This window comes from Acanthochromis polyacanthus, chromosome 14, assembly GCF_021347895.1.
Source record: "Acanthochromis polyacanthus isolate Apoly-LR-REF ecotype Palm Island chromosome 14, KAUST_Apoly_ChrSc, whole genome shotgun sequence".
Taxonomy (NCBI): Eukaryota; Metazoa; Chordata; class Actinopteri; family Pomacentridae; genus Acanthochromis; species Acanthochromis polyacanthus.
This window is the reverse complement of record NC_067126.1, coordinates 32,777,903-32,804,805: the sequence shown is the minus strand read 5'-3', so window position 1 is coordinate 32,804,805 and position 26,903 is coordinate 32,777,903. Positions and strand designations below refer to the sequence as shown.

At 40.1% G+C, this 26,903-nt stretch overlaps 5 protein-coding genes across 5 annotated transcripts in view; 4 read left to right on the top strand and 1 right to left on the bottom strand.

Moving 5' to 3' along the window:
• Nucleotides 1–805: 805 nt before the first annotated feature.
• LOC110948988 (claudin-10-like) lies at nucleotides 806–6,234 on the top strand. The gene is made up of 5 exons (XM_022190791.2): nucleotides 806–1,019; nucleotides 5,358–5,519; nucleotides 5,599–5,680; nucleotides 5,768–5,872; nucleotides 5,984–6,234. Exons 1-5 carry the CDS (start codon nucleotides 806–808, stop codon nucleotides 6,138–6,140), a joined length of 720 nt encoding a protein of 239 aa, XP_022046483.1. The 3' UTR covers nucleotides 6,141–6,234.
• A 152-nt stretch (nucleotides 6,235–6,386) lies between these two features.
• Nucleotides 6,387–9,136, top strand: LOC110948989 (claudin-10). The gene is made up of 4 exons (XM_051958520.1): nucleotides 6,387–7,330; nucleotides 8,270–8,431; nucleotides 8,527–8,614; nucleotides 8,726–9,136. The coding sequence occupies exons 1-4, from the start codon at nucleotides 7,099–7,101 to the stop codon at nucleotides 9,108–9,110; spliced, it is 867 nt and encodes a 288-aa protein (XP_051814480.1). The 5' UTR covers nucleotides 6,387–7,098; the 3' UTR covers nucleotides 9,111–9,136.
• Nucleotides 9,137–9,850: 714 nt separating this feature from the next.
• Nucleotides 9,851–11,372, top strand: LOC110948987 (claudin-10-like). Its single transcript, XM_022190790.2, has 5 exons — nucleotides 9,851–10,103; nucleotides 10,197–10,358; nucleotides 10,440–10,521; nucleotides 10,636–10,743; nucleotides 10,833–11,372. The coding sequence occupies exons 1-5, from the start codon at nucleotides 9,872–9,874 to the stop codon at nucleotides 11,023–11,025; spliced, it is 777 nt and encodes a 258-aa protein (XP_022046482.2). The 5' UTR covers nucleotides 9,851–9,871; the 3' UTR covers nucleotides 11,026–11,372.
• Nucleotides 11,373–11,739: 367 nt separating this feature from the next.
• dnajc3a (DnaJ (Hsp40) homolog, subfamily C, member 3a) lies at nucleotides 11,740–26,895 on the top strand. The gene is made up of 12 exons (XM_022190789.2): nucleotides 11,740–11,962; nucleotides 12,460–12,570; nucleotides 12,670–12,794; nucleotides 13,042–13,116; nucleotides 14,939–15,091; nucleotides 15,212–15,393; nucleotides 16,081–16,200; nucleotides 17,424–17,529; nucleotides 17,628–17,748; nucleotides 25,167–25,299; nucleotides 25,675–25,823; nucleotides 26,340–26,895. The coding sequence occupies exons 1-12, from the start codon at nucleotides 11,881–11,883 to the stop codon at nucleotides 26,492–26,494; spliced, it is 1,512 nt and encodes a 503-aa protein (XP_022046481.1). The 5' UTR covers nucleotides 11,740–11,880; the 3' UTR covers nucleotides 26,495–26,895.
• uggt2 (UDP-glucose glycoprotein glucosyltransferase 2) overlaps nucleotides 19,870–26,903 on the bottom strand; it is a 47,534-nt gene continuing 40,500 nt past the window's right edge. Inside the window, exon 42 of the transcript XR_007946274.1 lies at nucleotides 19,870–19,990. The gene's annotated coding sequence lies outside the window, so the exon portion shown is untranslated. The remainder of the gene's footprint in view (nucleotides 19,991–26,903) is intronic.

The following is a 26,903-nucleotide window of genomic DNA, read 5'->3' as shown; positions in this document are numbered from 1 at the left end:
TTGTTTGGCTGTTCTTTCTGAGAGAGTTAGTTTCTGTAATGATTACAAGTAGAGAAAGACGACAACGGGTCATCAAAAAGACAAACTTTAATGCTGTTCCAAAGGAAAAACATAACCTGAATTGTTCATAAATATGACTAAGCATTCGTTAAAAGAGTAGTTTTATCGCTGCATCAAGTCATAAGGTTAACACCATCATTATTATTTCTGTTCAGTGTGCTTACCTGCAAGATTTCCTGTGAGCAGAATATGTTTAGACTGTTTTAAACTCAGTTAATCAGTCGGATGATTAGTATCAGAGTACTAAAAGTCACTTTGCTCTTCATTTTCTCTGATTGATTAAAAACTGACCTTTTTCTCAAAAAACAACATACATGTTCACATATGTGCTGGTAATCATTAGTCTTTCACTTGCCAAATATTGCGTGCAGAAATAGATGAGCCAGTAACTGGACTTTGTCACACTGTGTCCCGTTTTTAGGATTACTCATTACTCCTTTATTATTTTTTATGTTAATGTGATACTTGACATTATTTTTAGACCAAAACATGGACCCACAAAGGGAACATTTCCCATCCTCTCTTTCAAAATGTAATATCTAACTGCCAGCTCATGCTTCCTTTACTATTTCACTCTCAGACACCTGTGTCCATCCCTCGCCACCAGATAGGCATGCAAGATGTCTCGTCTGTTAATCATCTCAGTGAAACACATGTCCACAGTGTAATTTGCTAGCCTGAGGAGATTTTTATTTCTTCTTTCTAGATTTTAGCAAAAGACTGTAAACATATCTTAAATCGCCAAATGTCAGGCTTGCAGATTGTGGCTTTTGTCAGTGGCTTGGCTGGGCTGGGGGCCACTTTCGCCGCCACAGTGTCCAATGAGTGGAGGGCCACCAGCCGGGCATCCTCAGTCATCACAGCAACCTGGGTGCTCCAGGGTCTGTGGAACAACTGTGCTGGAAATGCCATTGGAGCTTTGCACTGCAGACCACATCATACTTTCTTTCAGCTTGCAGGTAAGCTCAGAGTGCCACTGGTTAACAACCGTGCACATAAAAGTTCTCGATGATGTTGTTCTTCTACATGATGTGTATGCTTCTGTTAGCAACTGCCATGGTTAAATTATGATAACACATCTTGTGTGTTACAAATTTAGGGTGAGGTATTGTGTGTGCACAGTCGAGGTGTTTTGGAAGATGTTTCTGGAGTGTGGTCATACCGTGTAAACTGTTCATCACCACAATTGTGTTACGCTGGATCCAGAACTATGTTTTGGCAGGTCAAACTGCTGTAAAAATTCTTTCAAAACTCAAATTTTGCAGAGTAAATTCAGTTTAATCATCACCAGTAATTGGAGGTTATTGGACAGTGAAATACTAGTAATAAGTAAATCTCAGAGGAAGTAAAATGGAATATTTTCAGTTTGTGGGTAAAAATTGGCCTTTATTTTAAAAATTGGTGTGATTGGTCATGTTGTCAAGAGTCTCTTTGTTGTTCGCACATACAGTGTGTATCAATATCTTTTCATTAAAATGAAAACATTCCAGTTATACCCCTTGTGTTACTTCTGTTACCTTTAATCATGACCATTGCTGATATAACTGACTTGTGACCTTGTGTCTAATTTGTGACAAGTTTCAATCAAACTTGTGGATGGCTACTGAAAAAAAAAAAAGATAAATAATCAAAGCATTTGATAATATTCATTTCTGCTACAGATTATGGTTGATGTGTTAACTGGGGCAAATATGTAATCTTTTGATGGAAATGTCAAACTGAGACTGTTCCTACTGGGAGGTAAAAACATTATGGAGCAGTAGGACAGAAAATCCAAGCTAAAATATTAGATTATGACACTTTTTGACATGTATTTGCAGCATTAATTTAATATCGAAGGACTTCAGTTGCTATTTAAATAGAATATTATCATACTGCTTTCCATTTACTGAAAACATGTCAGGTCAGTGAAGTGTTCAATGACAATGGGAGAATAAAATAAACCTAAAGCACCCTCAACTCAAATCCCTCTGTTAGTTTCTCACACTTATTTCATCATATTAGTTAAAAATTGTATGGGCAAGTTTGAATAAATAATGTATTTTAGTGATTCTTTAAAAATAAAAACAACCGCTGCAGCAAACAAACTAACAAATTTGCCTTTTTTGGTTGCAGTCTGAGCTAAAGCAGAATATTTCAAACGCTAGGCTTAAGTGCTATTCTCATTAAATGCAAAATATATATTCTCAAAAAATGCAGTACTAATCAGAGGTTTGGACTCACCTACTTATTCAAGATGACTACCTCATGAAGCTGGTTAAATTATAGCCAATAGTGTGCAAAGGTGTCATCAAGGCAAACAGTGGTGACTTTGAGGATTCTAAAGTTTAAAACAGGTTCTGGTTTGTTTACCACATAAATCTATATGTTCTATTTAATGGTTTTGTTGTTGTCTCTATTGTTATATAACATATAAAATAGCAAAAACAAGGAAAAAACCTATAATTTGGTGTCAGTACATTTGACAGCTGTTGCTGGTTTGACTGTAACTTTTGTGATTTTGACCAAAGAGCTTACATCACCTGTACAACAATTGTGGCTTATCCAGATGTTTCCTTGCATACTTTGCATTGGCTTCTGCGATAAGGTCACAGTTAAATATTCTTTAATGGTGCTGTAACTCTCCTGTGAAAACAAAACTTTCCTGCAGCTGCTTTAAAGTCATATTGAGGTTTTGCTTTGTTTTCTGCCCCGCCAACCCACTGCTTTATTTGAAAGTTTTCTTGGTTTTGCAGATCTTGTCTTTACTTCCTCAGTTTCCCTGAACTGCTGTACTTAATGACATTTTAGACAGCCTTAATCAAGTGCTGGAAGCCTTTTGATATTGCCTTCCCCTCTTTTGTCAGTATCAGTTAGCTTTACTTTCACATCCTCAGGCAGCTACTTGGAGGAGTCTATGACTGCTGAACTTTATCACTCAGTTTATTCAGGACTTTATCAACTCTGGAAACTCCTAATTGCATTTCTGAACTTACCTGGCGACTCAGCTAAGAAATAATGAAAAAATAATGAAGTAATGAATCTCCAATTTTTTTGCACATAACAGTTTAATTTCTATTTTTAGTGTTGGTTTGTGGAAGAGTTGTATTTAGTATCTCTCCTTCAAAAATCAGCATTTACATTTCACCCAGGATGCCTAGCTTTTTGTATGAAAGTCTATCCTGTAATAATTATCTAAACAACATGGTGTTTTGACATTCTCAGCTCCATCTAATGGTGGCAGAAACTTTATCTAGCCCACAGCCACCAGATGGGGCTCTAATTCACATTATAAGAGGCTTTATGAATTCCATGCTGGATGTGAATCGCTTTCCTTTGTCAGTGACATCCAGATCATCTGCTTATTCATACCTCTTTAAACACTCGTCTGTTTCTTCTATTTGATAAGACGTCATAGTGAGTGCCATACTGTTAATAAGTCATCTGAGTCCTGCTATTTTAAGACTATGAGGAAGTCACAGCACTTCTGTTGTGTATTAATCATAGGTGTCAGTGCAAGGTGACAGACAGAAGGTGATATTTATCCTCTCTCAAATGTCTGTTTTCTTTTCTCAAGGCAGCTTTGTAGACTTAGAGATAAAATCCAGAGACAGGATTTAAACAGACATGAGGAGGGAGTGGAAATAATAGTGCAGTCACCAATAAAATAAATGCTACTTTTATGAGACTTACAGGAGTCATTTTATATTTTTAAAATATTTTTTATTTTTAGTTTACTGTTCAGACAACCTTTAATTCACTATGAGCATTTCTTACTTTACTGTAGAAAAATAATACAGTATTGACTAGGATGATGACAAAAGACAAAAAAAATACATTAATAATTTAACCCCATTCAGAGGAAACACTATGTGTTTGAGCCATAAGGGGATTTGCTTTTAGCTCAGTAAAACTTTTAGGGCAAAAGTCTTCCTTTTAATGCTGTGTTTTCACACTATAATACCACTACTTTTACTTTTTAATGAAATTATGTGAATACCGGATATGATGCTCACCACAAACCACATAAAATCCACACACTTACTCATAAACTGCACATGTGCATCGTTGCAAAGCTTTACTTTTAAACATCTAAAATGACACAGCACCTTTCTACATCCAGAACCTTCAACTGTCATCAGTGCCACTGAGTCACAGTGACGTGTACAACGCGAGGGAGGTGGAAAACCCTATTTTAGACCATTGGTCACCTGTTGATGTTTAGGTCCAAACTCCTCCCTGCAGAATATAACAGTCCACAACACATTAACTATCAATCACAGCCTATCCATTGAACCTACTTGGGCAGAGCCGAGCTACATTTTTAACAAGTCTCACCAGCCGGGAAACCATCAATTTCAGGTCCCACCACTTTAATTACCAGCCTCGGGAGTGTGGAGTTAGTCTTCTCTGGCAGAATGAGCGGCATGATCCAGGAGATTTTAGCTTTCATTTTAACTACCTCGGGATGGGTGCTGGTGTCTTCCACCTTGCCGACGGACTACTGGAAGGTGTCTTCGCTCGATGGGACAGTCATTACCACAGCTACCTACTGGTCCAATCTGTGGAAGACTTGTGTCACTGATTCAACAGGAGTCTCCAACTGCAAAGACTTTCCCTCGATGCTGGCTCTGGATGGTCAGCTCTTTTTTTGTTCTCGTCAGATGATCTATCTTTGACTGTGGTTGTCTCTTGATTTTTTTTTAAAGGTTTTGTTCAATCAGGTCAACTTGATTTGAGTGAGTGTGTTTAATTTCCTGTTCTTGAGCATGTAGTAACATCTCAAGAAGGTCTAAATGTTCCGTTGACCTGCTTTTCTGTCCATTCTTCCTTACGGTCCTGGTGTCTCGAAGTAGTAAAACTAGTTTCCATACAAATTTTGTTGGAAAATTCAAGTTGAAGCTCATTGTAACCCTCAACTGATAGACACCCTAAAAGCAAGTCTCAAAGGAACAACTCATTTACCTCCAAATATGTCAATGTTTAGCCCTCGTTCTTGGAGCTTGAAAGCTATTAAGGAGATTTACTGGGATCCTCAGGCAGTGTTGACCATGGCTGACTAGTTACAAGGGTTAACTTCCAAGGTAATATTTGCCTCAAAATCACACCTCAATGACATGTTTCATACCAGCACAGTCACCTCAGCACCACAAAGAGTCTAAAAAACACGTAGGGTTACTCGTGACAAATTGCGTTTCTTTCTTTTTGTGTAAAGCGGTCACAAGGTCAACAACTCATTGACCTTGCGAGGTACAGATGTAGGAAAACCTACCCAAAAACTCAACCCATATAGGTTGACCTTTGTTTTATGTTTGCAGGCTACATCCAAGCTTGCAGAGGACTGATGATTGCGGCCATCTGTCTGGGGTTTTTTGGTTCTGTGTTTTCTCTTGTGGGAATGAAATGCACCAAAATCGGAGGGACTGACAAGAACAAAGCCAGGATCGCGTGCTTTGCTGGAGTAGATTTCATTCTTAGCGGTAGGTATAAATGAACTACTGTTTTTTGTGTAGTCACATTTTTTTTAATGCATGTACTATTTTCTTGTGTTTTTTCCAGGCCTCTGCTCACTGTCAGCGTGCTCCCTCTATGCACACCGGATAACGTCAGAGTTTTTCGACCCAATGTTTGTGGCACAAAAGTGAGAAGCACATTTGGCTTTTGAAATTATCATTGTGACTCCACTGATTGAAAAGCATCACTATTGAATTCTGTTATTTGTCTGTAGGTATGAGCTGGGAGCTGCTCTCTTTATCGGCTGGGCAGGTTCTGTCCTCTGCATTCTTGGAGGCTGCTTGCTTTGCTTCTCAGTTGTAGATTCTTGTACAAAAAGGTCAGTGTGAGTACCACATACTGTGTTTGCATTAAAGGCCAACTCGTTGTGTGAGTCCCTTTAGCTGAGTCTGACTTGCAAAGATGAATCTGTGTTCTTCCCTCTTTACAGCAGCAGTCAGGTGAGCTATATCTACAAAGGTGCTGCCTCACATTCTCATATCTCCTCCTACCCGAGAGGGCAGGCGAAGTCTGTAAACCAGAGGCCACCTCCAGACTACAGCAGCTCCTCCAGGATCCAGCACTTTGATAAGAATGCATATGTGTGAGGGGAGTGAATGCAAAACCCTTTCATTGGGTTTTAAAAGATGCACAGTATACCAAGTATAAAAGATACAGCACACACAGTATGGTGGTTTCTGTCCAACAACAGAATTTACAGATAATGATTTGTAGCTTCCCTGGAACAAATGTTTCTTCCAGGGGAATAGATTTAAAGTTTTCTCATACAGTTTACTCTGACCTTGGGGGATTTAGATTTCTTTCTTAAATATTGAATGTTCATATAATGTAACAGCAAAATCAAAAACATTTCATCCCGAATGGGCCTTTCCAATGAAATGTTGCATCATTGTCTATTTTTTTTGTAGTTGTATGTGGTAATAAAATGTTTTATATTGTACAAGACATTGGCTTTGTTGGTTGTATATTTAACCCATGTGTGTTGTTAATCTGTAATGACAACATTTAAAACTGTGTCAGAAGCTCATTTTATCTTGTTCAACAAGACATAACCATTAACAACTTTTGTAATGTGCAAACTAGAAGAACATCATGGAAACGTAACAAAATGCGCAGCAGCAGTCACGTATTTCTTAGCATACAGGATTGCAAGAGTTCATACTAGTTCAAATGAACTAAAGTAAGTTGCAGCAGATTCTGTTTCGTGTTTTGCTTGTTTTGCAAGATGATTACATAGAATTTGTTTCTGTAAATATATTTTGAATGTTCTAGTGGAAGTGAGAAGTGTGACTATGTGGACAAGTGTGAAACGTGAAGCAGGAGGCAAACTCCACAAGGTTTACAGTAAACACCTAATTCAGTGCTCAAGAGCCCTCATCAACGCTCAAGGCGCATGGCACAGACACACCGTCACCCTCTGACATGAAACCAAAGATCCAGTAGAGTTGTGCTTACCAGTGCCTAAGAGTTAAGTGTGAGCTGCCTGATTTTTTTTTTTTAACCTCAACACAGCACACTGCAATAGCAAACTTTGTGATTTCAGCAATGAAGAAACGTCTCATCCAAGTGTTTGGCTTCTTGATCTCAACACTGGGATGGACATTTGTGCTGTGCACCATGGCAATGGACTACTGGAGGATCACCCAGCTGGGAGGACAAGGAGGCTCCTTCATCATCAAGGTGGCCTGGTACTGGTCCAACCTTTGGAAGGACTGTTTCACTGATTCCACAGCTGTCACCAACTGCAGAGACTTCCCAGTACTCTGGAGTGTCACCGGTATGTTGCATATATCTCTACAGTAACCTTTATATACCGGAAAATGGAATGCAATACAGGCCGTGTTAGTCTCTAAGTTTTCACCAGTGCTTGAGGAGGGATTGTGTAACATCTGGACAAATAAATTCTGTATTTTTTTGTCCTAGAAATACCAATGTTTAACTAATTAACACTAAACTACACTTGGTTTACACTTAGATAACAGTTTCTCTTGGCCTGGTCTGACCTGTAGCTTTTGGTTGCTATTATCAGCGAACTTTGTATATACTGCTATATAAAGGACATTACTATGTCAGTTCATTGACTTTAGGATTCTTTTTCAGAGTGGTAGTTTGTGTTTTAGCATACAGCATTAACTCATTAACATCACTTGTGACCACAGTGGCTGCTATTCAGAGAAAAAAAACCCCACCTTTATGGTGAATGTACCAATAAGGTGAAGGGACACAGCAAAATGAGCACCTGATAATGCGATGTCATTAGATATTTATACAGTGTGTGTTTTAATAAATTAGCACAAGGCTTCATTTGTGTAAAAGATACCCTGGACTGACTGATAAATACCAACTTCAATCTTATGATCTCAAGAAAATGTCATACATAAAGTCAAGGTGTTGTACCTTTCAATCCTCTCTTTTTAAATACATAGATATAATTTATATGCTTTCGTTTGACTGTAAAATGTATGTAGTTTTTGTCTAAAAAAGATAACAGTAGTGCTAATTCAAAATCTTGCTCACAGTATCATTAAAACACTGAATTAACTATTATAGTCTTTGCAAAGATTCACTACAGAGCTGTTAAGCAGGACTACATTTATTTGAAAATATATTCACATTGCCTCTCATCTGCCAATCAGTTTATATTTTCAGACTGAAAGAAATTTCACCCTAGAAACTGTTTTGCTTGTGTTAATTAATATCTCATTTTGTTACCCAGCTTACGTCCAGGGAGTGAGGGGATTGCTGATGTGCGGGTTAACGCTTGGATTTTTCGCTGCAGTACTTTGCTTTCTTGGGATGGAGTGCACATATATTGGTGGAGCAGATAAAACCAAGGACAAAATGCTCCTTAGTGGAGCAGCGTTTCATTTTGCTGGTGGTGAGTACAGAACTCAAGGCGTGTTTGTCTCTGTTGATGACAGAACTGTTTTGCCCTCATTTACTCCTTGGTTTCAACGAAACCTCTGCACACAGGCGTGTCAGATATTGCTGCCTACTGCTTATACATCAACAGGATTGCCAGAACATCCTTTGCTCCCAGTGTACCAGCTGGAGTTTTACGGTACAAATTCTTTTTTCTGACCTGTATCACCACTTAGTTTCCATAGATTTCTCAGTATCATGTGTCATGAACTGTATCATGAACTTTTTCTTCCACTTTAACATGTTCCAGGTATGATTTAGGACCTCCCATATTTCTAGGATTGGTTGGAAGCTTTTTCATCCTACTGGGGGCTGTGTTTTATGCTGCTACAGTCTGCAGAGTAATCTGCCCTAAAAGGTATCTAAATCATTCATCTTCTCCTTTATTTCTGCACCGACTGAGGTCATGCAACATCATTAATTCGTTAATGCTTTACAGTAAAGTGGTGGAAGTTTATGGAGGACGCACATACATGGCCCCTTTCTCCAGAGGAAGAACCCTGTACACTGGATACTACGGACGATCCGGGCAGTACGGAACTTATTACGGCTCAGGACGATCCAGCAGCTCCAAGATCTCCAGGCTCTCTCAGACAACACCTACAAAAATATCAGAAAGAGATGCATTTGTGTAGTCACTCAAACCTCCGTTTTGTAATGGATTTAGTGTCTCCATATCTGATCATATCTCAGCTCGGTTTTGTTGTTTTGTGATTGTTTTTTTTTTTGTAAATACCCCATATAAAATGTAATGTCTTGTGTTTACTCTTCATATGTTAATTTTGCTCTCATTTAACCAAAGCATGTATTATAGTTAGAATGTCACTGAAATCTCTATGATGATGATTTACTAATTGATATTTACTCAATAAAGCTTTGTACCTTTCAGTGATATTATTGTGTCTTTCTATGTTCATCTGTGAATATAAAGAACTATTTAACCGCATCATCAACGTCATTTAGCACCATTATAAGTTGAATTTACACCTTCAACCCCAGCACATGTCCATTTTTCATCTGCAAAAATCATCACTGTATGGAAAAAATGTTGCATCATTTAAACCTAATAATGAGCCTCCTTCTAGTTAGATCACATTTGACTTTAGAACAACACATAAAGTCAGGGCTAAATAGTCCACAAAGATGAACCTGGCAGACTCCTGGATACCAACAACAAACACACAAACCTAAGTGACCTTTACCAAACACATGAAACCTGGTCCAAGGCAAAACATGTGATGATGTACACAAACCGAGAGTGTCCTCTATGTGTGTGTGTGTCTGTGTGGTTTACCACCTGCATTCAGCAGCTGAGGAGGACGGAAACTCTGGAGTCCTACAGTTTGTGTTTAAGAGCCAGAATCTGTTACTTCTACGGGTGAACCTCAAGGCAAACATGGGTTACAGGACTGTGGTGATGTACATGGAGATCGGCTGCTTCGCGGTCTGTGTGGCCGGATGGATCCTCGTCTGTTCCACGATGCCGACGGAGATCTGGACCTGGTCTGAAGTCGGCAGCATAGTCCTGACGACGTCCAACTACTTCTCCAACCTGTGGAAGGATTGCATATCTGATTCAACTGGAGTGTCTGACTGCAAGGGGATTCCATCAATGCTTGCACTCAGCTGTAAGTAAACCGTGATTCAACAAATAGAATATTCAATGCTGAACCTGCATCTTTTAGTGTTTGCTGTACGTTGTTTTTGCTGCTTTTCGACAGGGGATATTCACATGTGCCGAGCTCTCATCATCATCTGTATCATCCTGTCCTTCTTTGGATCAATTCTGGTCTTAGTGGGGATGAAGTGCACTAAGATCGGAGGGACAGAATTAGCTAATGCTAGAGTTACCTTTGCCGGAGGGATGAACTACCTTGTTGGAGGTAAGACTGGGAGTTCTTTGAAAGGAATCCCATTGCAGTAGAACATATGAAGAATCTTTCAATAAATGTGTATCGTTTCAGGCATGTCCGCTATGGTTGCTTTCTCCTATTATGGAAACAAAATTAGAGCAGAATTTCAAGATCCTAACTACAAAGAACAGAAGTAAGCATGAAGTGTAGACTAAACTTGCATTTTTATGGCATCTGCATCAAGATCAAAATTCTATGAGGGAAAAATTACATTTTTCTGAATTATTTTTTTTGTATTTGTTACCAGATTTGAAATAGGCGTTGGTGTCTTTATCGGCTGGGGAGGCTCTACCTTACTTGTTGTTGGAGGCCTTATTATCAGTATCTTTGCAGGGAGAGAAGGGTGCCACTCGAGGTAAATGCTGCTGCTGTAATTCTAAACTTTGTCCTTCTGTACCTACAGAAAAAAACTAACTGTACATTTCTTGAATTGAAACCTCACAGCTCAAAGAGATATCCTCCCTACCCGTTCCCTGATGCCTACACAGCTGTCCCAACAAAAAAGAGCATCGCGTCTCTGAGTCCCACAGAGATTAGTGGCAGCAGAAAGTCGAGGGCCACCAGTGGCAGCAGAGCGAGCACCGTCTCTGCCATCACCGACACCACCAGGACAACAGCTACTAATGCATATGTGTGACCTATCGGCAATGGTGGAGGAGAACTGTTTCTTTTGTTTTTGTTTTCTATAATAATACTGAGTGACTTTAATGTTACACGTCTGTCAATATGTATCAACTACAACAAAGTTTAGTGAACTATTCACATGTAATCTCTGCTTTACTGACTACAAATGGAAACATATTATGCATACAGGACGCAAGGTAATAAAAAAGATCACGTTGAAGATTATTTGTAACAGCACAAAAACAATATATAAAATGTTTTGTTGTTGTTTGTATCTGTGGATCTTTTTTAAATGCTATGCTGCTGTTTTGCCTGGGTGTTCTTGTAATCTTCTAATGTGAGGCAAACATTACTGAATTATTCATTAGAGTATGCATTAAAATGTAAACCTGATATATGAGTAAACCTGACTTGATATATTTAGTAGTTAGGTAGAATTTGTAGAAAACAGCCTACTGCTTAAGGGGTTAAACCAAGTATTTATAGACATATTTAATGATTTACAGTGTGGAAATTTTGTGTCTGACCCTAAAAGCTGAGGTGACATTATATTTTACCCTGACAAGATAAGTGCTACGAGTGCGCGCGCACATACTTGCGCGCACACGCGGCCTGTTGTGCTGCCGTGGCTGCTCTCCGTTGATCCAGCACATGTGGGCGGAGCTTCCAAAGGATCCAGCCAATCACAGCCACCCACGACCGGTCGCTTTGGTCCGCCGCTCCGCTGGGGTTCGGATCTGGACGAGCAATGCAGAGCAGCAGCCGACACATGGGACGGTGGAGGAAGAAGCGAAACACTAGTTAAAAGAACCTCAGCCGGCGTCTGTGGGACACAGCGAGAGAGGAGCTGTCAGATACAAGTTCAACCATGGTGTCCATTGACCATGTAGCTCACAAAATCCTGACTTACATCCCATACGTTCTTGTATTGATTGATATGAGATATGAAGGTAAGAAGCTGACTAGCTGTTCGTGAATATTGAAACTAACTACTTACTGGCTAGTCAACGCTGCTGTTAAGCTGAACTTTGACCATAGTTCAGATAACTGACATTTTATCTCCAATGTCAGTGACACAACATTAGCTTGCTAAATCGCTAACAGTGTTGGCTAAGCTAGCTAATCAATCACCGAAGCAAACTTTTATTGGTTTAACCTGTTATTTTAAGTTACTTAAGTGTTTGTTTAAGTCTACATGTCATTACAAAGTAACTGCTTCGTTGGTTATGTTAGCTAGTTGTTGTCTTTGATGTAAACTAACCCAAAGTTAACTTGGGTACGTGTAATGTTAGCTGCATGTCAAACTCATCTCTGTTGACGTTTCTGACGTTGTTTATCTGTTGCCTTCTCCTCTTTGGTTAACGTAGACAACTTTAAAACAGCAGCAATTTGTGGTAATATGTTCACTGTAGTGCTGGAATATGTCAGTATTGTGTGTGTTTTTCAGGAGTGAACTGTGGTAAGGACGGCAGTGTGGACAATCACATGGAAATGGGGAAGAAGCTCCTTGCTGCTGGACAGCTAGCTGATGCACTTTCTCATTTCCACGCTGCTGTGGGTGGGTAACAGACACAAAAGAAAGTGTTTACCTGAGTTTTTACACAAGGAACTGTAGATTAAGCCCTATGTGGTTATATTTACTCTGTCATTCTGTCAGATGGAGATCCAAAGAACTACATGGCATACTACAGGAGAGCTACAGTGTTTCTGGCTATGGGGAAGTCAAAGTCTGCGCTGCCGGATTTAAGCAGAGTCATTGAACTCAAACCAGATTTCACATCTGTGAGTTGCTGTTTTTATAGTTGATCTAAAATGATTTATTGCAGCATGTCATACTGCTGACTGTAGCTTAGGCAGAATTGCACAAGAAATGCATCTACACAAATATCTGTGTGTGTATGCTTTTATAGTTCATCTCAGCTGCAGGCACAACTGTGCTGGGAAAACGGTCAGCTCTGTCAGCTGGGTTGATAAGTTCATATTTGCAATCATGCAAAACCACTTCTCAACTCGCTCTCTTTCTCAACAGGCTCGACTTCAGAGAGGAAATCTTCTTTTAAAGCAGGGAAAGCTGGATGAAGCAGAGAGTGACTTCAAGAAGGTGGTAAGTAGAGTGATATCTAGTTAAATTAAACTACAGAAACAAGACTAAGTCGGAGCTGACTTAAATGAGAGACTCAGGGTTCACCAGGAGGTGTCGGTGTTCATCTGTAGGCTGGTGTCGTAAAACTAAAGCACAAGGAGTGATCAATGCGATTTCAAATAAAGAAAATCATTTGAGTTGAAAGCTGAATTGTTGTTAAGCAAATGTATGTTTTTCCCTGTATTGTGCAGATTAGATTTTTTTAGTCATCAACGTGGAAAAAGCATCAATATGAAAGCAATTAGAGAAACATTTGTCTCCGAATGAAACTATTTTCTGTAGCAAAGAGCCAAGAAATGTTTTGTGAGGCCTTGTAATTAAGAGGACACATGGATTTAACAAAACACAATGCTCCATAAGACCGTAGAGAACAGGAAAACCATCCATCCATGACCACTTGCACGATCTAGATAAGGAAAAGCAGTTAACTCTCACTGGGGCCTTCAAGCATTATTTTTACATGCTCCATAAGGATTCAGACTCAAAGTCACTAATGCATTTTCCATTAGAATTACTATTTACATGGAGGTTTCATACCAGCCCCAGAAGATCAAAATGCCTGTGCTTTATCTGCAAATGACTCTTAGATCTCAGTGCACATGTCACACAGTGTCACAATGTGCAAAGGCATATGTCTGTGCTGCAGCTCATAGGCCTGTTTTGATCAGAATCAGCTTTAATGGCCAAGTAGGTACACAACATACAAGGAGTTTAGTTTGGGCTGTTGGTGTCACCTTAGAAATAAGGAAAGAGAATCATAAAAAAATATGTAGAAAGAAGAAAAGAAAAATAGTAGTAATAAAAATACATTTTATACAATATATACAGATATTTACAAACCTAGAAAGGAATATATACACCCAGTAGTGCAAAATGATAATGCTAGAGTGATAATACAGTGCAAATGGCAGAGAATACTGTTCTTAGTGCAAAAAGTAGTGTACATATACATCGGTATATTGTACAGGTGTGGAGGAATGGCTCAGCTGTTTGTTAGAGTGATGGCAGAGGGGAAGAAAATGTAACACAAAGAAAATCTGTATTTTTCTTTACTTGATTCTGCCGAGGTTGCAGCTCAGTGATTAGTCCTGTATTTGAAACCCCGGGTGGTTAATCTGGACGAGCGGAATGTGTTACAGACTGCTAAACCGTTTGATTAGTGCTTTTAAATAGCAGTGAGACGCTCACTTTTAAGGACTGTTTAAGATGTAGAAAGTCTTTTGAGAAGCATCCAAGCAGCTGTTTTCCTTCTGGAAGTCAGTGGGCATCTGCAGTTTTATGTGGACAACATGGGATGTGGCCAAGGTTGTGTGCTGTCCTGATGCTTCAGCAGTCCACAGCATTGACCTAGCATAATGCACGACATTTATGCATTACACTCCTCCCTAAGCTGAGCTAGCAGGAAACCCTTGCAGCCTAGCTAGTTCTATTTGGAAGCAGTATGTCATTAGGTGAGATTGCTCTTGTGAATGTGATGACCTCTATGATGAGGATGATTAGAATGCAATAGCTTCAGGGAATGCCAAGCACTGCTGTGATAGGTACTCTTTTCAGGAGGCAGAAGTTGGCACAGGAAGCTTTTCAGAATTATAAGAGCTCATATTGGAATACAGACTGAATATTTTTAAGCTCTTTGAGTTTCAAACCTACTATCTACATTTCATATTCCATGTTCTGTCCTTCCTTCAACCTTGTTATTTTTTTCTCCAGCTTTTCTCCAGGTAGCCTTCTTTAATCATAACTTTGAGTACTTGATGTAAAACCTGTGCTTGAAATCTTGCAGCTGAAGTCCAACCCCAGTGACAAAGAAGAGAAGGAAGCCCAGAGTCAGCTGACAAAGTCGGATGAAATTCAGCGGCTGGTGGCTCAGTCACGCAGCAGCTTCAGCAGCAAGGATTATATGACAGCTGCTGCCCAGCTTGACACCATCATTGAGGTAAGAGACGTACCTTGTCAGTATTACCCAAGTTGCCTGCAAGTATGACCTTGTCCAAGTTATCACCACTGCAGAGTGTATAAAAAGCAGTCTGTGAGTGATTTTATCCACCTGTTACAGACTTGCGTTTGGGATGTGACCTCTCGGGAGATGCGAGCAGAGTGTTTTATTCAAATGGGGGAGATGGGGAAGGCCATCAGCGACCTGAAAGCTGCATCCAAGTTAAAGAGTGACAACACCCAGGCTTTCTACAAGCTCAGCACCATCTACTATAATCTTGGAGACCATGAGATGTCCCTCAAGTAAGATGTACTTGCAGAATTCAGAATATCGGATTGTGACAAGTACCAGGATTAAAGAGTGTGTCTCTATGAGCAAACTTGCTAATCCATAAGTGAATTAAAAAAGCAAAATGGCATATCTAATGGATTACATATCAATTATTTTTGAGGTGATAACCAAGGTATTAAAGTCCTTCAGTTTTGGTGAAGGTTGTGGCTAAGAATTTTTTACCGAGAGCATTTTTTTTAAATATATTCTGTTTACTTTCCTTTTGCATCTCTAAGTTTTTGTTGCCTTGAAATGACACCTCAAGATAATAATTTCTGATCCTTGGTAGCCAACATTTTGAATTTCTATTTAACCCACTTGCCTGTGTTGCTAACTTTCAATTATGACTACAAAACCACTCATGAACACTGAACACTGCTCTGCCTATTACAGCCAGTAATACATTCATACAACACATAACTGGATATTTGTTTGCTACAATTCAAATTATAAGCTTCAAAAATGACTCCACAGTTGAAATCACCAGTTTTTACTTCACCAAATGTGTTTTCAGTGCAAATATACTCTGTGTTTTTAAGGTGTTCTGGTTGTGTTTGCGAACCCAGTCTGTTAGGATTACAGTACAAACATCAGCTAGCAATGAAAACGAGCCTTTTTTTTCCACTCTTAATGTCTTCCTCTTCTCCTGTGATCTGCAGTGAGGTTCGCGAGTGCCTGAAGCTGGATCCTGATCACAAGCAGTGTTTCAGCCATTACAAACAGGTCAAGAAGCTCAACAAGCAGATCCAGTCTGCAGAGGAACTCATCCAAGAGCAGAGGTGTGTGTTACTATAACCTCTATCAAAGGGCTGTTTGAGGGTTAATACTTGGTGTTATGGTCGAAGTCGGGGATTTAGTTGTGATGGTTTGGGTAAGGGGCAAGAAAGTGCATTACACTTTTGTCCAAAGAGAGTGCATCATCCATTACAATTGTACTAGATGGCAGTATTTCTTATAGATTGCATCAGATGAAATGTAATATTGCATCAGCTGTCACAGTATAGGCTCTATACCACACTGCAGGCGCTGCAGTCATTACTTGCTTGTGTCAGTAAGGGGAAACTGTCATGTTGTTTTAGATTTAAAATAATCAACTGAATTAACCTCGAGGCCTCATGATAAAATGCGAGCCATAAATGCTGTGTTTACCGAAGCTGTTGATGAAGGTTGTGACTGCTCATTTTGTACCATTTTGTGATGCTGGTCATTAATGTAATGAAAATGGGGTTAGAAATGTGTAATTCTGAGGTGATGCACTCTCTTTAAACACCAATGCAAGTCATTGTGTGAATCTAAGTACAAACATACAGTTGTGGAAAAGTGTTTTCAGACAGCCCTCTCATTTGCATGCATCTTGCATCAAGGATCACTCTTAGGTCTTCAAGTGCAATTTCTTTTAGTACAGTCACAGCCATAATACTAAACAAATCCTAGAAAAGCCATTAAAAACTTACAATTGATCGGTTCCATAAAAATAAGAAATTTTGAGTATTAGTAGAATTTATTTTTTAGTGTTTTCTTGTTAACAATAAACAAAAAAATATAATTTGTATTTGTTTGTGTCTGTCTAATGCAGCCACACCTTTTGAAATACATTTTTTTCCTCACAAATATTTCATGATATTTGAGCCTGTGTAAAAGTTTTAGGGTGTCTGAAACTTTCTTCCACCACTGTATGAGCGTGTGTGCGTCCAAGCAACTGCATTTCCCCACAAATGTTAAATTATCTGTCTCAAAACTAAGAGTGGCATCAAGAGCAGAATGACTGCTTTCTTATTCTCAAGCACTCCCACTTTCTGGTATTACAAACACACATGCCAGTCCCTTCTAAATGTGAATGGATGTCACGTCATATTTGACAAACACCGGATCTCATATTGACAAGAACAGAGAGAGGAAATCACAGCGGTGTGATGTTTGTGGATGCAGTGATCCATGTTTTTCCAGCGTGACACTGTGTCACGGAGTCGTTCAAACACTGCAGTGCTTCCTGCTCTTTCAGATATGAAGACGCTGTGAGCAAATACGAGGCAGTGATGAAGACTGAGCCCAATGTGCACCATTTCACGCTCCTCGCCAAGGAGAGAATGTGCCACGCGCTAGCACAGGTAAGACCCTTTACTGCTGCCATGGGATGCATTAAGTCGCTCTGTGCTTTTATTAAAAAACGTATCCGACCATCATGTTTCCTTTGTGTTACGACCAGGGCCAGCAGGCTAGCAGAGCTATCACAGTTTGTAGCGAAGTTCTCCAGTCAGACCCAGAGAACGTTAACGTGCTGAAGAACAGAGCTGAGGCCTACATCCAAGAGGAGCAGTATGAGGAAGGTAAGCCTGTCAGATGGACAGCAGCTGTTTGTGTTTTTCTATTTAACTCTGGTAAAGCTCCACACTTATACCTGCTAATAACATCTTGTGTAGCTGCTCTGCCTCATATGAAGCTTATAATGAAGACTTTCAGAGAGCTGGTGATTCAGCTTTCAGTATGCCCATTACTTTGGCTGTAGATTTTTTTTGTTTGTTTGTTTTTTTACCACTACCAGATCTTTTTTAATTTCATGTACATGGATAGGATTTGAAAGACATTTGAAACACCTTAAACTTAAAGTACAGTTTCACATGAAACGTAAAATACATTAATCCGTCTCTTACAGTGTCAGTCAAAGCTGAACATCGGTGTAAATAAAGCTAGATTTCACTGCAGGGCTGTTATATTGGATTGTGTTGCATTTAATAGATGGGTCAATATGTAATTGAGGGACTTTTTAAGTCCATAGGAAGTCAAGTGTGGATTTATCGCATGTCAACAGGTTTACTACAATATCTTTATAAGTCACTTTCAATTTCAATTTTACTCAGTTGTATAAATAATATTTAGATGAATCTTTCTGTAAAAATGCCATGTGGTGTTTGGTTATAGGCGGCCATGTTGATTTTAGGCCTGAAAACAGCAAAAATATCAACTATGATACCTGTCAACTGTGTTACAGAAAGCCCCGCTATTAAATACTGACCCAGGTGTACCTAATAAAGTGCAACACTCCAATCCTGCTCCACTTTAGAGGCAATACTACTGTAAGTGGTGTCATGACAGGAGTCTAACACAAGGGGTCCTTGTAAGACTACACAGAATACAGAGTGAAATAAAGTTGTCAAGTGTCAGTGAAGCCTCATTTAAGCATCCTATTTCACATCTGATCATTTTTATGTCTGTTGAACCTTGAAAAAATACTGTGGTTTAATTTAAGTGATGAAAAATGCTTTGTCAGAACCAGAGGGGCGAACATCCATTTAAATTCTCTCATTTAACTCAATCTTTGTGTTCATCACGAAATCCCTTCTGATGACGAGTTTAAATAAGCAGCGTTTCATATCGAAGTTGTTTAAATGATATAACTGCCACATTTTAAGCAGGAAAAAGACAAACATCAACTGTTCATAGTAAATTTAGAATCAGATGTTGAGCACAGTGTTAGAAGTCTCCTGTGAGATCTACACCTCTACCGCACTGCTGGCTGCATGCAGAATTTCTTGTTTATCCAAACATAAAGCAGGTCTTCTATGGCAGTGCCACAATGTGCTCCCATATGCTCTCAGCAGTTACTACCTCCTTAAAGACTTCGCTGGCAGAGGGGGGTTCAGCTGAAACAAGAGCCTCCAATGTCTGTTGTCAAACTGCAGAAATGATGGCAGATGGTGAAATCCCCAGGAATAGTATGTCTCCCACTTGTCATTTTACCTGTCACCTGATGTTCTCCTGCCACCGTGCAAACAACCAATGGATATTTTTGTCACAAGTCCTGCCTACATTTTGATTTTAACTGCCAGTTAATGTGTAATACTCTGAAATATAAAAATATATAGCAAGAAACGAGCAAACCATCCTACCAATCCCACTTGTTTGTATAGAGATTAGCAATGCGACAACCAAACCGTTGGTGCTCGAAAATTGTCGCTCTACCTGCTCAGTGTATTTGAAACTTTTCAACATATACTTAGTCTGATAACACAGAATCAAACACTGGGGAAAAATTTATAATACAATCTGTAAAATGTCAAAACGCAGGGAAACATCTTATGAATAGCACAAATATCTGATCAAAAGGATGTTTGAAGAAGCATCATGCAGAAAACAGGCCAAAGTTGTCGCTAGAGAACCCACCAGAAAGTTGAGAATGTATAATCTCTAGACATTCGTGGCTTTAAGGGATAAAAAGAATGCAGAATCGGTATCGATATTAGCAGATACACAATGCTGTGGTAACAAGGAGTGTCAGCCTTCAACGCTTCTATTCATCTGCACTGTAAAAACAATAAAGTAGTAACTCATAAACAAGCAATGCGGTGCACACGAGGGTAGATAGGGCCCTGCTGTTAATAGTGGCTTCGTAACACACTTCATTGCAAATGAAAAACCTTCCTACCTCATACCTGGCACTTCCAGATGGCTGTACAGGCAGTCGGCTCAAAAGAAAAGCTGTCACACCGTAGAGTACAGCTGCTGTTGATGAAAATGCTGTAAGACGCAGGAAGTCTGTCTTCTGTCCTGTTGGCGTTGTTGCCAAAATCTCTAAAGTTTTGACAATGAGGACAGAAATGGGGGAGGAGGAACAGCATGAAACAGAAGTGCCTGGCTGGATTTGAACCAGCCATAATATCAATTACATGTTACACATCGAAGACCACTAGAGCATCACAACTTGAGCCAAAAAAAACAATTTCCTTATGTGTAGGGATATCAGATATTGGCTTTTTTGCCAATAACCGATGTGCCGATATTGTCCAACTCTCAATTTCAGAATCCAATATCAACCAATACTGATATGTGGGGATATGTGTCATGAAATTAACACATCATGCCTAATTTTATTGTGATGCTTCATTGGATGCATTCTCAAATGCAACAATGCTTTCCAAAGAAAACTACTTCAACTTGCGTTACAGAAAAAATGCCATATAGATTGTCTCAAACAACAGTTTACACTCTCCCTCCCTCCTTCCCTCTATATGAGTCTATTACAGTGTGGTAACTATACTGTACAATTTCGAAAGGCATTACTTTATCTATTTTAGTGATAAGGCAAAAGAGCGATAATGACCGATATTACATTTTTATTCAAATATTGGGCCGATAATAGCAGTGGGGCGATATTATCAGACCTCTTATGTGAAATTTGATATTTCTAATAGTATAATAAAAGTGAAACAGACAAGCAAAACACAAATAAAAGTAGTTTCATCCACAAATTCAAGTAATAAAATCTCACAGATTATAGGCAGTGTGCTTTGGACAATGTGCTGCTGAATTGTCAACACTCCTGTATTTTTGTGTTTCTCCTTCGATTTTAGCAAGTTGCCAAACTGGCACGGACAAGTTTTGCAGCATCTGAATCAAGCATTTTGTCAGTGCAGGGTAAAATTTTATGATGCCTTGTCTCACAAAGTTATCATGCAGATGCAAGGTGAAAAGCATTTCAGTCTATTCATATCCACTTATGGTCAGTGTGACTGTAATGTTTTATGGTAATTTTGTCTCAGCTAATAACTCAGAAGTGTTTGATATAAAAGCTGACACACACATGAAGTGAAAGAAAGCAGCTATAAATTAAAGCTGCAAGCAGCGATGGACGGGTCCTCGCATCCACGCTGGTCGTGAATCCACGCACGTCCACCAGGTGGCGCTGTGACTGAGAGTGTATGTCGGCCTCTGAATCGCATCTGGACCAGAGTCCAATCATACATTTAAAATTTCAGCCAGACTGTAGCATGTTCAGAGCAGTTATAGAGCATTTCCTGTCTATCCACCAGGTGGCGCTGTAACTCAGAGTGTATTTCACACAGTGGATGTGATGAGGGTTGGACTCTGATCACTCATGAAAAGTTTCAGGCTGATTTGATCATGTAGAGGCCAGTTATACAGCATTTACTGTCCCTCCATCAGGTGGCGCTGCGACTGAGAGTGTCTGTTGGCCTGTAGATGTGATCAGGATTGGATTGTGATCACACATGGAAAGTTTGAGGCAGATTGGAGCATGCAGAGGAGAGTTATACAGCAGTTGATGTTTCATGGCGAAGCATCAAAACGCTGATGGTCGCCATGGCCACGCCATTTGGCTTCTGGTTAAACTTTTGATAACTTTTCCAAACCAAGTCCTGCTGTGTGGACTGACAAAATTTCAGGTCTCCTGGAATTATCCCCTAGGAGGTATTAACTCTCAAAAATGAGAAAAATCATCAAAAATCTCACAATTAATCCAAGATGGCCGACTTCCTGTTGGGTTTAGGACATGGCTCCAAGAGGCTTTTTTGTGCGTCCTGATGTGCTCTATAAGCCTCCCAAATTTCATGGATGTAGGTGAAACATGCTGGGGGGGCTGTTTGTTAAAAATACTGTAGGGGGCGCTATAGCATGTGCAGTGCCGAGATGCATACAGTGTTGTTCCTTGGGTCAATGGTGATGTGTGTGGTAATTTTTGTGAGCATTGGAGTATTCCTAACCTGTCAGAAAGGGCTTTGTTTTTCATGGCGATATTTGGTTGCTACGGCAACAGCGTTGCATGAAATGTCACACCCTTCACAGTGTGTGATTGTCAAGAGGTGAAGACTCGACTGACCAATTTCCAGCATGATATCACCAAGTTTGGGGCCATTGTACCTGAAAATATAAGGCCTTAAACTTACTATTACCAACAGGTGGCGCTATGACTTTTTCAAAATTTATGAGTGTGGATGTGTTCAGACTGGACCTGGTATCCAGCATGTGAAGTCTGAGGCAGATAGGATGTTGTTCAGCTGAGATATGAATCGTTAAATTTTCATGGCGAAACATCGAAATTGGTTTGGCCGCCACAGACACGCCCTTTGATGACAAGTCACCATTTTCACTGGGATGCATCATCAATGTGTTTAGGCTGTTGTCACTGCATTTGAAGTGAATATGATCAACCGGGTAACAATAGGGCATGAAAGTGTAAAAGATGTCTATTTCCTGAAACCACAAGGTGGCGCTATGACTGTCAATGAATATCCCTATGTGGATGACATCAGGACAGGACTGTCATCATACATGTAAAGTTTCAGGCAGATTGGAGCATGTTGAGAAGAATTAGACACCACTTCCTGTTTCATGGCGAAGGATCAGTTGTTTGAGGCTCCGCCATGGCCACACCTTTTGGCTTCTGGTTGAGTTTTTGATAACTTTTCATCAGAAAGGTCTGGTGCATGTACTGGCCAAATTTCAGTTCTCTCAGACTTATCCACTAGGAGCTATAAATTTTGACAAATGTACAGCAAATTCAAGATGGCCGACTTCCTGTTGGGTTTAGGGTGTGGCTGTGATTGACTTTTTGGTGTGTCCTGATGTGGTGCATATGCCCACCAAATATTGTAGCTGTAAATAAAACATTGTGGAAGTTGGCCTAATGACCACTGTTTCAATTTTGCAGGTGGCGCTATAGAGCCATTTTTTCACACATATGCGCAACTCCCATAAAATATCAAATTTTTCGCCAGTCCTGATGTGCACGCCAAATTTCACGCGTTTTGGTTCATGATAAGGCCGCCAAAAAGGCAAGTCATTTCCCGAGGAGCGATTAAGTTTGAAAAATTTACAGCAAATTGAAGGTGGCCGACTTCCTGTTGGGTTTAGGGCGTGGCTGTAATTGACTTTTTGGTGTGTCCAGATGTTCTGCATATGCCCACCAAATATTGTAGCTGTACATGAAACATTGTGGCAGTTGGCCTAATGACTACTTTTTCAAGTTTGCAGGTGGCGCTATAGAGCCATTTTGCCACGCACATGCGCAACTCCCATAAAATATCAAATTTTTCACCAGTCCTGATGTGCATGCCAAATTTCACGCGTTTTGGAGTATGATAAGGCCGCCAAAAAGCCAATTTACTTTACGGGAGAAAAAAAAAAAAAAAAAAAAATAATAATAATAATAATAAACCCTAGGGTTTCAATAGGGTCCTTGGCACCGCTGGTGCCTTGGACAGTCGGTGCCCTGGCACCGCCTGTCCTTCGCACCCTCGGTGCTCGGACCCTAATAAAGTGATGGATTATATATAGTTTTTGTATTTTTGACCTTTTAACCAGGAGGTCCTTTAAGATTAAGGCCAAGACACAATTATAAAGTCACAAACATTTGCAAAATGGAGTATGACAGGGACCTGAACCACACTCTTCAGTTCCACATCTTTTGATCAGAGCTTTGAACTCTTCTAGGCAGACATACGGTAATCATTAGGCTGTAGCATGTTCTGAAGGTTTTTCTGGGAGCAGGGCGCAAAATAGGAGAAGGCTGTTCTGCCAAGTTCAGAGCAAATCCGCGGCACCCTGTCCAGCAGCCGTTCAGATGAGCGAGAATCATAACAAAGCTTTATGCAAATTTTTGCTCAGTTCATATAATTGGCAAACAGCCATAACTTCATCTAATGTTCCCATCTATGGTGTACCAACAAAAAAACCCCTTTATTCTAGATGACAGAACGAGTCCCTAGCGTGTTATATTTAGGAAGAAAGAGAACACACACAAACATCCAATTAAGCCCACCATCAGTCCACACAGGTCAGCCTTAAAGTGGCAGCGCTCCTCACCAAGATCCCATCAAGTCAAAAGAGATGCTGGCGGAGCAGAGTGTGTGTACGTTGTCATTAACATGGCATGAACACACAGGCAGGTGGAAATGCCAGACCTCATGTGGGCTTTTAAAGTGCCAGAACACATGGGTGTTCAGTTCACGTCAGCACACCTCACAGGGTAAACAAGCCTCAAAGCACCTGAACGTGCGCACACAAACAGCCCACAGCTGCAACATGATCCGAGGGGGGTTCGTCTCACCAAATAAGCAGCTCACTTCAGGAGCGAAGCTACGCGTCAAGCATCTTCAGAGACATGATTATGGGGTGAGTGAAGTCGTATCACATAGGGCATGATTTCTGTTACAGTGATGGACACATGAGAAATACCAGTAATTCTGGCAACAGTATTCTCAGTTCCTTTCAGCTTTTTGAACTGCTGCAGGATCGATCGGCTCCCACTAGAATTATGCTTCCAATGGAAATAAATCACTTCCCAGCCAGTAGATGCATTTACATCCGCACCATTCACACATTAGCATGTATTCTTTCCATTCGTAGGGCTGCTGTTGTCACGTGTCACTCACACGGCTGCTTCAGAGTGACGCGACCAGCAAAGAGCCAATTTATTAATCAAACTGTTGCGCATTATACAAAACCAGAAAATCAGACTTTGATTGAGTCAGACTATTTTACTGTTAAATTAAATCCACATTGGCAACAAAATCATTTGCATATCCATCCAAACTCAGCCCCAAACTTTGGCAAATACTTGCTCCATGATTGATTGCATTAGTAAAGATGTCTGAAAGTGGAGGGCAGGGGATAATCAGGAAACTGGATATAGACTTGTCCCATAGCGATGCTGGTGTCACAGTGGCTAAATTGAAGCTATTAAGGCACAGATTGAAAAATAATGCAATTATTGTTAGCTGATCCATGCGAATTCTTAGTGTCTTTTGCTGGGTTTAATCATCAAAGTGGAAGCTCTGATGCTTCACATTATGCCATGACAAGGAAGGCGTTCTGTGCTTTGCTGTTGCCGGGTAGCTGCTGAGCACAAAAAGGTCTTCAACGTATGTCTGTATATGCAGTACTTAACTTTCCATTAGTGGCTTTGATTGAGCACGCGATACTCATTCTGTCCTGCATTCTTATTTTCCAGCTATTAAGGACTACGAGACTGCTGGAAAACACAGCGAGAATGACCGCCAGATCAAAGAAGGTCTGGAAAGAGCTCAGCGACTTCTCAAGCAGTCTCAGAAGAGGGATTATTACAAGATCCTGGGAGTGAAGAGGTGGGCACCCATCGTTAGATTAGGGATATATAGCTGGATATTTAATTGTCTGGGAGAAGTCAAGGGAGATCTACATCTGAAGGACTGAATCAGAAAGCAGTTTAGGTTCTGCGCATCACTGCTCAATTAAAAAACACTACTGCACTTGAATATTACATAATTAATCTCTTGACTTCAAAAGCAGCACTGATCATTCAAGACGGAATACGAATTGACGGCGACAGTGGCATTCTGGGTTATATAACGTAATGGTTTATTCCATGTAACTTTGACACTTGGACGGGTATTTTTAGGCCCAGCTTATGTCGAAATAAGGAAAAGAAGCTGTTCTTATCTGCGGCAAATGTGCTGATAATGCTCTCCCCACGGTCACAGAACTGCCCAGAAAAAGGAGATTATCAAAGCCTACAGGAAACTGGCACAACAGTGGCACCCGGACAACTTCCAGGATCCAGAGGAGAAGAAGAGGGCGGAGAAGAAGTTCATAGACATCGCTCAGGCTAAAGAGGTTCTCACTGATCCAGGTGAAGTATGTGCTCTGCGGAAAGTTGTTAGTGCCACTCACGGTAAATGTCAGCTTTCCGAGGAGCTGCAGTAAACAACTACTTATTATTTTGTCCAAGTACCTTTAGAGTGTCTTATGTTGGCACTCTTTTTTTTTTTTTTTTCCAGCACGCTTTGTTCCGAAAAGACTTTCAAAGCCATTATACATAAAAAGAAAAATCCAACATAGACCCAATTCTGCTGTCGCTGATCTACCAGAAGTTAGTTTGGCGAGCTTCAATTTTTGCCTAATCTTTGCATTAACTGCTAAAATCAAGGCAAACTGAAGAAAGTTTGTTGTAATCCCCTAACTTACTAGCATAAATTAATCAAATTTAGTATTAACCAGTTGCTCTCAAATGTTTGAGGGTTCTTATGAATTTGACTAGAATTTATGGTTAAATATTAGTAATCCCCTCCATTTTTGAGGCAGCTGGCATTTCTAAGTTGTAGTAAAACTTCGTGAAGCTGTACTGACATATTGATATGTTTTTCAGACATGAGGACCAAGTTTGACCACGGTGAAGACCCCATGGACCCAGAGAGCCAGCAGGGTCACCATCATCACAACTTCCACGGAGGTTTCCATGGTTTCCAGGGTTTCAATCCTTTTGGCTCTGGGCCCTTTAACTTTAAATTCAACTTCAACTGAGGAGGCTTACTATGGAGCACAGATGGAGTGGATTTTTGTACTTTTCTCCCGTTTTAAAAGGGAGACCACTGGCAGAAGGAATGTCATTACACAAGTGTCACAAAATTATGGAGCAACTGGTGACTTTAACTCAGCGACTTGAACTAAAGATGCATCTCTGTTGTTAAATATTCCACCTTTGAATTCTGACTGGGGAAGGTCTGTTGCTATGCTAACGTCTGCCTTGTGTAAAACAGCTTTTATCTTTTAAGAGTAAGTTCATTCTGACACATCATTTCCGTGTATTGGACACTCTACAATTCTCATCCATTCGTAAGATTTAATTTGTACAAAGGTACAGTGCTATTTTTATATGAATGGAATTTTCTGTAACTGTAAATAAAGAGCTATTTATGTATGAAGCAGAGTG